The following is a 13,452-nucleotide window of genomic DNA, read 5'->3' as shown; positions in this document are numbered from 1 at the left end:
ACATCTAAATCTGCTATAATATTAATGGATGTCTGATCTGTATGAAAAAACAATCTCTTATAGAGAAGTCCCTCCAACAATATCCCCTTCATATATCTAAATATTCTTTTCACAACATCTAGATGAGATGTCCTTGTGAGCACATGAACATACTTGATTTACGAAAAAAACAATGTCAAAATTGGTTAAAGTTAAGTTTTGTTCTCCAACTATGCTTCTGAATTGCTTGGGACATTCTAATAACTATCTTCATCATCCTTCAAATGAGTCTCTAGAGTCGTGGGAGCTTTAATGATTTGTGTTCAGTCATACCAATCCTTTTGAGAAGATCAAGGTCATATTTAGGTTAAGCAATGTCAAACCTATCTATCCCAATTATTGCAACTGCCCCAAATCTTTCATTTGAATTTTCTCCTGCAATAGCTTTTTAGCAAAATTTATATAATATTCGCTATTTCCAGCTGTCACATAGGTGGAGTGTGAACGGTGTGACACGGCAATTTCAAAAAACTTGGGTGTGGGGATGCGTGTAGGTGTGTAACATAAATAAAACTGAACTGGGTTAGGTTAACAAAGTCTAGTTTCTGACAAAAATGGACCCCAGTATGGTTGACCGCACTTGACACTATGGAAGCCATGTCTAACTGTCATACCTGCAGCAACACGGGTGTGTTGCCCTTTTAGAAGTGTCCATGTTACGTAGATTTCCAGCTATCACTGTCATCAACATATAATAATAGAATGATGGTAAATCTATGCTGGCCTTTTGGAGACAAATAATGAGTAGTCTACATTGCTTTAAACAAATCCTTGAGATCTCACAACCTTGCAAAATCTGCCAAATGAAACCTTTAGGGATTCTTTGGGCCATAGATTGCCTTCTTGATTCACAGAGCTTTGAGGTTCGGGTCCCCTTCAGTATAGCCTTGAGTTTACTCCATATACGCTTCTTCATTGAGATCTTCATGGATGGAAGTGTTCCTAACATCCATTTGATGTAAATTCCATCCATATTTGACAGTCAATGAGAGTTCTATGTGGATGGTTTCCATTCATTGAGATTCTGTTGTTTGAAGGCACTAGGCATGACTCTCAATATAGCTGAATATTGTATTGTTTCTTTCGTTCAATAATCTGTTTGTTCAACTGCCCTTTTATGTGGAATCTGTGTTTAATTCCTTGTTCTTGGAAAAGGAAATAATTATATTTTTATATTCATTGCTTGAATGTTTTGTAATGTTGTTTTTGGCATCAATACATAGTCTTGCTATGATATGCAGGGATGATGGATTTGATCTAGATTTAGAGGACATAATGGTTATGGAAGCAATCTGGTTATCCATTCAGGTACTCTCTGGGAACTTTTGCAGATATGTACTTTTCTTATAGGAGCTATCGAGTGTGAGCATCTTGAACTGGTATTGAAGTGAGCACTTACGACTATAAGTAAAAAGCACTAACTTGCAGATACTTTCTACCAACCAATTTACAACGTCTCTATGCTGGATGTTTGTTTCCCCACATCGTTAAATCTAAATAAAAAACGTAAAAACCCAAAAGTAAAAAAAAAAAACTTTTGCTTCAAAGCCTTAAAAAATGAATGAAATACAGAGATTTTTACGTCAAAGATCGCCTTTATCCACTCTTAAATGAAAATTGTGTGGAAAGATGTTTCCTTGATGGAAATTGCAAAAGTTATCTTTCTTTTGCAGGAAACCACTCCCAAATCATTTTCAAGCTCTTTAGGGTGTGTGGATGCCTCTCTCCACACTCCTAAAAAGAGTGACTGTGAACCAGACCTAAGAGGCCTTGTATGCTTAAAAAAAAAAATCATCCAATTTTGTATTATGGTGTATCACACGATACAAGGGCGTATTGATACACCCAATGTCAATATCGGTTTTCCCCTTAGTTACAATATGTATTGTAGTGCATCATACAATACTATGATACAAGTTACAACATTGGTTAGTGGAGTAAACCTATGCCATTTTTCTTGGATAAGATCAATGTGGTGTTAATTTCCATCCAAAGTATAATGAGCAGATGATATGGCCACATCATCCTTTAAAAGCTTGGTGTTAAGACAGCAGGTGCACATAACCATTAACACAAGAAATTTATTATCGGATGCTAATGCTATTCAAGATACCGAGGAAAACCCTAGTTATTTTAAATTATGTGAAATATATAATAGGGCCCTTTAGGCTTCTAAAAGAAATTTGGTTCTTTCTGTCACTAAAATAAGAATAAACTTAAACTTCCCTGTTATCAACCATCCCTGTTAAGATTGATGACTAAATTGGCCTTCATGGAATCAAGTATGCTTTCATTGATATCAAAAGATAACAACACTATTGAAGTAATTGGAAGTAATGAGTTAAACATTGTTGTTGATCTTAAGATTTTTGAAAACTTCAAATGGCTTTCACAGCCTTGAAGTGGGTGAACCAGTGTTGTGAAAAGCGTTGAGGTGTAGTGAGGCGCTCCACCAAAATCTGAGGCGAGGCGTAAGCCTCAAAGATTTTTTTTTTGAAAACTTAAAAAAAAAAACTATAAAAAAATATCTAAAATTATTAATAAATAAAAAATGCTTTATTTTTTAAGCAACAACAAGCAAGAAATAAAAAATCCCAAATAAATACTGAAAAAATATGAGATTAACATGTAAAAGTAACATTAATGCAACAACTTGATCTACGTAAGTATCTAAGAAATAAAATATGAGCATTCATTCAATAAAAAATTAACATTAACAACGAAATGCATATTAGCATTAACATCATCATGTATGCATGTTAGCATTAACAACCAAATGTTAATATATTTGTCCAAAACTCTTCAAAATGAGTGTTAACATTCACAAGTGTAAATGAAAGACCCCAAAAAACATATAAATGCCCATAGCCCTATGATATGAATTAGGGCCTAGGCTCTTATTATGTCTCGTTATCATCAATATCTAAGTCTTCAATGTCATCATCTAAGGAATCCATATAAATAGGTTTTCCTTCATCCTCATTCTTTGACTCTTCATCGTCTGCACTTTCTTCCTCCATATCCTCTGTCACTTCTTTTGCTTTTCTTTTTCCTTCAATAAAAAATTATGTATTAAATATGTATTTTATGTAATTAAAAAATACATTTATATTCATAGCAAGGTAAAAGGAATATAGTTTTACCTGGATCTCTTGAATATCTGTCTTGCCTATAACCACTTTATGAATCATGAGGCGAAGTGACTTTTTCAATAGCCACATGCTCAATGGCATTTATGTCGAAGTTCAGATCCAACCATGAATCCTCCAACCAATTGGGATCACTAGGCAACACTGGATCTTCCTTCTCCACAATCCACTTATCGTCTGAGTTTATATGATATATGATTTAGACATATAGGGTCTTGTAAATAAGCCTTACAAACAATTAAGTTTTCAAATTACTTGATACTTCAATCACTTAAAACATATGCTAGCACAAACTAGCATTCAAATGCTTCACACCACAAAAGTAGAAAAGTGCTTTAAATGCACTCTATTGATATATATGAGGGGATAAACCCCTTCTACAATTTCTGTTTTACAATGGGTTTAATCACCCTTATTTATAGAGAGTAGCTAAAAGAAAGAGACGTTGGGATTCCCAACAACTCTTATTAGAGATGTTGGGAAACAACCCCAACGTCTCTTTTATGTCCAGAGTCACTGTACAACTGTTGTTACAGAAAAAGTACAAAAACAAAAAATAAATAAAATAAAAAATATAGAAGATAAAAAATAAAAATAAAAATTACAAGAACATAGGTATATACTTTAAATATGTATTTACATACATATACATACTGTTGTATTGCGAACAATGTATATGTATTATTTCCTAACAGGTCTTTGGTAGCCCTCCTCATTTCTCTCTCTTAATTTCATATTGATCTTTATAAAAACCAATGCATTCATCTTCTCTTGTTCAAATCTATTCCTCCGTTTTGTATGCACTTATAATTTCAAATCATTGATAATCAATTATAAAATAATTACACTTATACAAATGTATTTCAAAAATAAAATACAAAGTCACAAACCAATGAGAAAGTACTTCAATTCCTCTCACAACCCGATGCACTGCACGTCAAACTTAAAATTTGAATTGCAAAATTCATCAATTCAGAATTTTCGTGCCCAAACAAATTCCACCAAACAATAAAAAATTGATAAAAACATTAAGAATGCCACAATTAACAAAAACATAAAGAAAATATTAACAAATAACAACTTAATTGTAAACTTACCAAGACTTTTTAATTTTCTTGTTGTAACGACTGCCTTTCTACTAAACAACCCCTTTGCCTTTTTAAATACATCAATTTGTGTTGTAATTTTCAACCAAACATTTGCATCAGAAACCAATTTTTCAATACAATCATAAAAGTTACTCATAACCTATGTCACACGGACTCGGCTAGGGAGGTGCCGCACCCGAGTCGACACGCCCCGACACGGGTGCGGACACGGGTGCGGCTTCGGACTCGGCCTGGACTCGGTCAACGCCGAGTCAGACTCGGTCAACAAGTCGAGGCTGAGTCCGTCCACATTTTGGACTCGGTCAACTTTGACCGAGTCCAAAAATGTCCATTTGTCCCTAAAAAACGATTTTTTTATTTAAAAAAAATAAATAAAAAGAGTTTGTGCACAGTGCTGTGCACAGTGCAGTTTTGTGCACAGTGTTGTGCTGTGCACAGTGCTGTGTGCACAGTCTGGCACAGTGCTGTGCACAGTCTGTGTTGTGCACAGTGCTGTAGTCACAGACACAGACTGTTTTTCTGTGCACTTTTTTTAAAAAATAATATATATATATATATATATATATATTAGGTTTATATTTTTTTTTCAACATTGTCAAGGTTTAAAGCAATTTTCTCATTTGCTCTATCCATTGTCTCGTACAAAAATCCCATAGTAGACTCAACTGCATCCACTAATCGCAACACTTTCACGAAAGGCAATGTAGTTTCAATTGCATATGATATGACAATCCAAAACTTATGATCATTGAGAACAATATAAGAAATGTTCTTAGCATCAAATTTCTTATAGTAATTAGATGATCTAAAATTTTAAGACAAGAAGATTGACTTCAACTCTTTCTTGTAACATCCAATACTATGAAACGTGAGATATGTTGTAGCAAAACGAGTGATGGCTGGATGTAGAAGTTCTTTCTTCTTTGTGAACTTTCTCAACAAATTTAATACCCATGCATGACTATAGATATATCTTGTAATTTTTTTTGCCTTTTCTACTATAACTTTAAAAATTGATATCTTTCCAATATCTTCTAATATAAGATCCAAGCAATGTGTCATACATGGTGTCCAAAAACATATTTTTCCTGTTGTTAACATATTCTCAACTGCTACAGAATGTGGTGTATTATCTGTAATGAATTGCACTACATTCTTTTCACCAACTTCTTTAATAACCTCTTCAAATAACTTACACAAATTTGCACCATTTTTTTTCATGTCGCTGATGTCAACGGACTTCAAAAATATTATCTCAGATGAGTTGTTCACAAGAAAATTAATTAAGTTTCTTCTTTTTTCATCTGTTCAACCATCTATCATAATGCTGCAACCAACTTTTGGCCATTCCTTTTTGAACTCTTAAAATTTCATGAGTACAATCTACCTCGTCCTTCAAATACACGTTCTGATCTCTGGAAAGAATGCGGTTTGAACCCTCGCTCATAATTTGCAATAGCTTCTACCATTGCACCAAAATATGAATTGTTGCAAAGATTAAATAATAAGGCATTGGAATAAAAAAAATCTACCAATGGCACGACATACGTTTTTTCTCTCTTTCTTTTTGAAAGTAGTGTTTATTGTGGTTGGCGTGCTTCTTTGTTCACAACGAGGTCCATGGGACTATCTGTGCTTGTTTTTTAAACACTACATGATCCACTAGCTTCTTTGTTCACATTATCGCCTCTTAATGATCCAAAATAAATACTCCTAATTTCGAACTTGTTTTATTCCTCCTCTTGTTTCTTTTGCTTCTGATCCCATAAATGATTATGAAAAAACTTTTTCACATTAGGTGGAACTGCTTCGCACAAGCTTACACCATGTTTCGTGTCAGCTAAGTGATGTTTCAGCTTATAGATGCCTCCTGTAGTCTCTTTATGACAGTAATTGCAAATTACATGTCCTACAAGTTTGGGATCTTTAGTGGGATTTGGAACTTTAGCTCCATGATCCCATCCTACATCTCTTCTTATTGTTTAACTACAAAAATGCATATAAAAAAAATATATTAATGCATAAATTTATAAAAACTCAAAGAGTTAAAAAAAAACTGAGGCAATGCTTTATATAATCCAATGAATTCATATTCATATTCAATAAGAATCAACATATATAAACTAATTAAATAGCTTTGAAAACTAATTATATAACTTGGAAACAAATTATATAGCTGCGAAAAAAAATTGATCATACATATTTTTTATACAAGGGCTACATAAATTCTATATAATCCATGTAGATGAACCTATACAAGAATTATACATGGAATTATGCTTTATACCTATACAAGAATAGCCGAAAAATAATAAATAGAGCATGTTTAAGCTTGGCTCATTTACCAAGGGACCCTAGTGACTCGTCTTCTTCTTGGAAGGACACAAGACATTTAGGAAGATGGTTTCTTGAGGGAACCATCCTTACTGGTTGCTGATGTGTGGTGTTGGTTCAAGTCTATCATCTTTCCATTGAATGATAAAATAAGAAATTCTTTTTCTTATTCAATAACCATGTTATGTTGGAAGTCATGCTCAGGATCTTGGAGACTTCTCCATTCCTTTTCATGAGATGAATCATGACTTCATGCGCAAGATTCAAAAGAAAGAAATTGCAGAGGCTTTGAAGAAAATAAAATCAAGAAGGGCAGTTGGCCCATATGGTATACCTATCGAGGCTTGAAAATGCTTGGGAGAGAAAGGTTTAGAATGGTTGACAAATCTTTTTAACAAGATCTGGCGGACAAATAAGATGCCTAATGAGTGGAGGAAGAGTACTTTTGTGCCTCTATATAAGAATAAGGGTGATATACAAGATTGCACAAACTATCGTGGTTTAAAACTCATGAGTCATACTATGAAACTTTGAGAGAGGGTGATTGAGTCTAGGTTGAGGAAGATTGTCATGATATCGAAGAATCAATTTGGTTTTATGCCTGGAAGATCAACTATGGAAGCTATACATCTTCTTAGACAACTTGAGAGATATAGAGAGAGAAACAAAGATTTTCATATGGTTTTTATTGATTTAGAGAAGGCATACGATAGAGTACCTAGGGACGTTCTCTGGTGGACAATGATGAAGAAAGGTGTTTCTCTCAAGTACATTAGTATAATTAAAGATATGTATGAAGGAGTAGTAACAAATGTTCGCACTTGTGGAGGAGTGACAACCAATTTTCCTATAACGGTTGGGTTACATCAAGGATCTGCTTTAAGCCCTTTCCTATTTGCGATAGTGATGGATGAGCTTACGAGATCAATTCAAGAAAATGTACCGTGGTGTATGTTGTTTGCTGATGATATTGTTTTGATTGATGAGTCTAGAGCTGGGGTTAATGCTAAGTTAGAATTATGGAGACAGACATTGGAAGCTAGAGGTTTTAAGTTGAGTAAGAGTAAGACTGAATATATGGAATGTCGGTTTAGTAAGCAACGAAGTAGTGATGGGAGTGCAGTGAAGCTTGGTGAGCAAGAAATACCGGTGGATGATTGTTTCAAATATTTGGGATCTATTATTTAAAAGTATGGAGAAATTAATGGAGATGTAAATCATAGGATAAAGGTTGGGTGGATGAAATGGAAAAGTGCAACTGGAGTGTTGTGCGATCGTAGAATGCCATTGCGGTTGAAGGGAAAGTTTTATAGGATGACTATTAGGCCTGCTTTACTGTATGGTACGGAATGTTGGGCTGCCAAGAGACATCATATTCAAAAAATGAGTATAGCTGAGATGCGTATGCTTAGATGGATGTGTGAAAATACAATAAAAGATAAGATTCAGAACGAGGAGATACGTAAGAAGGCAGGTGTTGCACCCATTGAAAATAAGATGAGAGAGAATCATTTACGGTGGTTTGGACATATTCGGCGAAGGCCTAATGATGCTCCCGTTAGAAGGATGGAGAAATGGGAAAATATATTAGTTAAAAGAGGTCGGGGTAGGCCTAGGAAGACTTGGATGGAGATGATAGGAAAGGATATGAATGCTTTGAACCTCACCGAGGACATGGCATTGGATAGAAATGATTGGAGGAGAAGGTTTCATGTGGAAGACCCAGAATGATTTTCTTGTTTGGTTCATATCGCCGACCTCAATTGTTTTGGGATGAAGGCGTAGTTGTTGTTGTTGAACCATGTTATGTTGACATCTGCAGAGTTTTCTAATTTCATAATATTAGTTATTTGCATTGATCATCTAAAGTTTCCCTCTTTGCCTCAATGAAAGGCAAACCAGAGAAACTTAAGCCTCAAGCTCCTCTTTGGGACAAAAACCAAAAGCAATTTTATGAGCAATACAAATTCTGGTATCCAGCTTCCAAGAGAACATGTACAAGTCATAGTGGAAGGCTACATGATCCTTCATGAACTGCAGAACAGATGCCTTATAACTAATTTCAAGAAATATATGATCAAAATGACTCATGGTTATGAGGAATGCTTACAGCCATTAGAAGTTCTACATTGTAGAAAATCTGAACCGTACACATGAACATTCAACATACCAATCACCTTTAAGGCTATAAAAAAACTTGTCAACCTGATGCTGGAAAGTTTCATAAACTCAGACAAAAAAACTACTCATAAATGTTCAAGTGGATTAGATATATAGTCAACAGACAAAACAGAAAGAATGAGTGGAGTGGTTCCAGAATCATGTAGATACATCATAGATCAAGGGAGAAAATAGGCATAACCCCAAATAACTAAAAACCATACATCATACACAAAGAACTGGTATATGTGAAGGACAAACATAACAACAGTATGAGGATAAATTGAAATGAGGTGATAAAATGTTCTTTCTAGGGCTACAATTCAGTACAACCTCATGCAACAATGAGACCAACCCTGGAAGATGATACAATGACTACACACTTAAAAAGCACACTTTCTGCTGCTTATTTTCCATGGAAAAAAACTTTAAAAAGGACTCAAATTTGACAAGCAATGACACCAAATGAAATAAAAGGCCCAAAAGTTTCAAAATGAGATCAGGTATACCTTTCTTCTTCTTCTTTCGAAAGGCGAGCTCGGATTAGGTTGACAGACAAGACAGAGAGAGGTGGGAGAGAGTAGAAAGACGAGTGAGAGACGAGAGAGAGATGAGTGAGAGACGAGAGAGAGCAGATGAGTGAGAGACGAGAGGGCAGAAAATCAGGGTCCCCGACCCTAATTAGGGTTGGGGGCCCTGATTTTTGCAACCCTAAATTTGACCAAAAAAAATGAGGCGTATACACCTCACATTTTTACACTTTATACCTGCGCCTCAAGGCACAAAGGCCCTCGACTTGAGGCGAGGTGCACTTTTTGCGCCTTGAGGCACGCTTTTAATAACACTGGGGTGAACATTCAACAACTGACCTTGAATTAGAGATGTGGGGGACTTCCTGATTTTTTATTCTAACAGAAATCTCATCCTAAATGACCTCTAAATACTAAGCAGTAGAAACTCTTATCTTAGTTCATATGAAAAGTTGGCCTTTGATTGTTAAAGCCTTCACAAAATGGATTCAAATCCTGTTGATAGTCAAGCTATACTCTCCAGCTGCAAAGGCCATTTCAAATACAACATACCCAACACGTCCAACAGCCAGTCAGCCACTGATCACGAATAAGATGAAGGCTTGGTGGCACACCTGATCTAGTCAGAGCCTTCAAATTAAACAAGGGTAGGACTATTTATATTGTAAGATATGAGCAGCCATTTGGCTGCTTTCTCAAAGTGGGGGGAAAGATGGCATTGTTGGAGAAAAAAAAAAACCAACTTTGATCATTAGTGTGCTCAGTGACTACCTTTTGTATGTGTTATGCATCTACGTTTTTTTCCTTTTAATAAGAAAACGGTTTCTTCTTCCATCTCAAACTTAGAAAACTGTGTAGTTCACCATTTTCATGCATGTTCCTGTTATAGCTTTTGTGTTTTGCACAATGATTCGAGCTCAGGCTTCGGTTTGTGTATGGTGTTAGAGCCAACCTAACAAGCTTTAGTTTTGATGCTGAAACCTTTGTGAGTAGTAGAGATTTGTGCACTTACTGTGTTCTTAAGGAATAGATCTACAGGACCCCTGAGACGTCAATGCCAAACCACAGCTTTTAGTCCTTGATTCCAAGAATACATGATTCAACCATTGTGAAAAGGGTTAGATTGCAGAAGCAATTAGGTGTGTGGCTATCTAGATGTTGGCAGAGGAATTGGCTCTTCCTTTCATAAGCTGACTGAGTTTTTCAACTTTTCATTTTTTTTTCTGCATAACTGCTAACAGTTCTCAATCAGAGAGGCATTCAGGACCTTGCAACCTTTTTGTGATAATCCTCTACTCTAAGCCATCACTACATACCAGGAGGGTGTGACAATGTTGGCCTTTGGTTAGTGGAAGTGCACCTATGCCATATCCTTCATGTGACATACTTTAAACAGCAACTGTTAATCAATTCAAAGTAGCAATAACTTTAATGTGGCATTTTTGGGATCAATCCTTGATGCAGATTAATGTTTCACTTGATAAAACATATTTCAATTTGTTATCATCTTTGGATCATAGTTAGAACAGAAGAGAGCAATTCTGACCTGGCCATGTGTATTCACATACTAAACATACATTACTTGAGGAAAGTTGCTTTTGAAATATCTAAGAAGTCTACATGTTTTGATTTTTCATTAGCATAAAGAACATGCTTAAATTGTCATTTAATTTGATGTATTAATTTGATATTGATCACAATGTTAGGCTGATTTTTTTAACAACAGTGCGTGGATAGAATGGTTGTGATGGAACCAAAAACCAAATTTTCTTGTCTTGAACAATCATTATAGCCCTTTTGGTCAGCTCATATTGTTCAAGACCAACTTTTATAGTCCCCAGTATGGATTAGCATAGAGCCAAGTTGTTTGTAAGTGGCCTCATATTTGTCGATCTAATCTGAATGTGGCCTCATGTAAGTTCCAATATTGGATCCAACGTTTTGAACTATGGTTCACAAAAAGAATAAAAATAAGTGCATCATTATATAAATCAGGTCCGTTGTAATGCAGGAGCGTGATACTACTCAACGGCCTGTGCCTTTTAGAGAATATGCTCGTTCAAGGCCATCGAGCTCAGAAGGCCAATATATATCTTGTGAGTATTCGCCAAGAGAACCATCTCCATCTGCTGGGCTGGCTTGTGCCGTTGCTGCTTTGGCTGAAAGGCAGCATATGGATGCAGAGCAAATTTTAGATGTCAGATCCAATGGGGTAGCAGGGTCAAGGAACAGCACATTTTCAGAAGGTGAGGCCAGATCAACCACAGGACATTCTATTCAAGAGAGCTGGATTGAGGTGTCCCCAGAAAGTGGAAGGGCGCTGTCAAGAGATGATGCAGACTGGATGGTGGATCATGGGTCGGTGGTGGCAGAAGCTGGCACTAGCTATGCAAGCAGCAGTGTGCATTCCGTTTCGGATGCTGAAAATGCTGATTGTTCACCATCCTTGCCAGGTTTGGATGTTGCCAGTGACCAATCTCTACAAACACAACAAGGTGGGATCCTACCTGAGAGTTTTGAGGAGCAGATGATGCTTGCTATGGCCATTTCTCTGGCCGAGGCCCGAGCCATCTTGCATGGTTCTTGGCGGTACAACAGTTGTTAGCAGCTTCATGAACCAGAGAATCTGAGTGTTTCTCTTTGAAAGGAAAAAGGAAAGAGAGGTGGGATACATGAACAGAGGTAGAGAAAGGCAGGTGGTTAGCAGGGACACAATGTAGTAGTCGGAAGTCAATTGTTCTTTTTTTCCTCGATTTTCTCAGTCCTTTTTCTTTTTCACCCTTTCTGCGGAGCTGAAGTTTCTGCATAAAGATGTAAAGAGTGTTAATTTCTCAATGTTTCTTTTATCATTTTGATTCACATGATCTCTTTGTTGTACTTCACTAGTGGGAGTAGGAAGTTCTTTTCATTGTTCAGTCTCTGAACAAGTTTCCTTTGCTCTTGAATCTTTAGCAGCCCTTCTTTTTCTACTGGAAGCCTCCAGAGATGTTACTATATAGCTTCAGAAACCCTCTACCTTTTCACTGAAAAAAAATCTCTTTTAGGAATGGAAACTCTGTCATGCCATTTTGCTGGGCGCAGATCAGGTCATGCTGAACATGAGCGTTTTTGCTCATGCGGACATCGTGGCAGTCTGTTTGCATTTTGGATGAATGCCACGTGGTTTTGTTGACTTTTGAGCTTTTTAAAATGCAAATCGGATGGCCACGATGTCAGCATGAGCAAAAACGCTCATGTTCAGCATGACCTGATCCGCTTCCCATTTTGCTCTCTTTTTGTTTGCTCTGATTTGGCTGTTCAAAATGAACAATTGGTCTGAGTTGTAGCAATATGCCCAAGCATTTTCCCTCCAGCACTGCCTCAATAAGGAGCAAATTTAAATAGCTTAACCTCCTATGTCTTTTGATGATTTTGTTATTTTAAAATTGTTTTTTTTAATCAGCTGAGTTTGCCCTAGTAGAGTTGAAACCCGAGATCAGATGGTTTTAGTGCGACTCAAATCGTGTCCACCTATCTTTGGACCCAAGTTGTTAGTAACTTTGATGCACTTTATTCTGATTTTTAATGTATTACCACAGTTGCTAATGCCAATTGTTAAGAACAATGGTGAAAACAAAACAAAAAATTTAAATGTGCAAATGTCACTTAAAAGTATAATATCATTTGGAGAAACTTATGGAAAGAAATAACCTTAGTCATGAGTACCCACCTATATATTGCATTTAAATGAGATTACTTGTAAATTTTCTTTTTCCGCCATCACTTAAAGGTAGGGGTGGGCAATGGTGGGCCAAGCCTACCCGGCCCACCATGTGGCTGGATTTGGGTCAAGGTTTAGGCCCTGACCCGTTAACTACTGTGCTGAAACCTGACCCGTTATACATATGGGCCGGGCTTGGGTGGGTCCATGTGGGCTGACCCGCCTGAGCTACCTAATTAATTTTTTAGTAGTTGGTTGCATAATAACTTGGTAACTATTACTATTTACCTAATTAGTTGTGTTGTATAGAAAGATAATTAGATGGGGACTGGTCTGGGCTAGACCAACCCACAGAACATTGGGCTAATGGGCCAGGTCATCGGCTGTTCTTCAAACCCGAGCCTATTACGAACATGGACAAAACCCAGCCA

General features: G+C 36.4%; 1 protein-coding gene across 3 annotated transcripts in view; it reads left to right on the top strand.

Annotated features, from left to right (window-relative positions):
* The window catches only part of LOC149843519 (E3 ubiquitin-protein ligase DA2-like), a 52,887-nt gene that overhangs the window by 28,879 nt on the left and 10,556 nt on the right, over positions 1 to 13,452 (top strand). For 2 of the 3 annotated variants that reach the window (XM_089999883.1, XM_089999882.1), the window contains exons 8-9: positions 1,281 to 1,347; positions 11,333 to 12,195. In XM_089999883.1, coding sequence (XP_089856009.1) covers positions 1,281 to 1,347; positions 11,333 to 11,926 — 661 coding nt within the window. In that variant the 3' untranslated portion in view covers positions 11,927 to 12,195. Of the gene's footprint in view, positions 1 to 1,280; positions 1,348 to 11,332; positions 12,196 to 13,452 lie in introns of those variants that run through there. The other variant, XM_089999884.1, reaches the window with a different exon arrangement.

This window comes from Nuphar pumila, chromosome 3 (assembly GCF_984573655.1).
Source record: "Nuphar pumila chromosome 3, dmNupPumi1.hap1.1, whole genome shotgun sequence".
Lineage (NCBI taxonomy): Eukaryota > Viridiplantae > Streptophyta > Magnoliopsida > Nymphaeales > Nymphaeaceae > Nuphar > Nuphar pumila.
The sequence above is the reverse complement of the archived record's forward strand: the minus strand, read 5'-3'. Positions and strand labels throughout refer to the sequence as shown.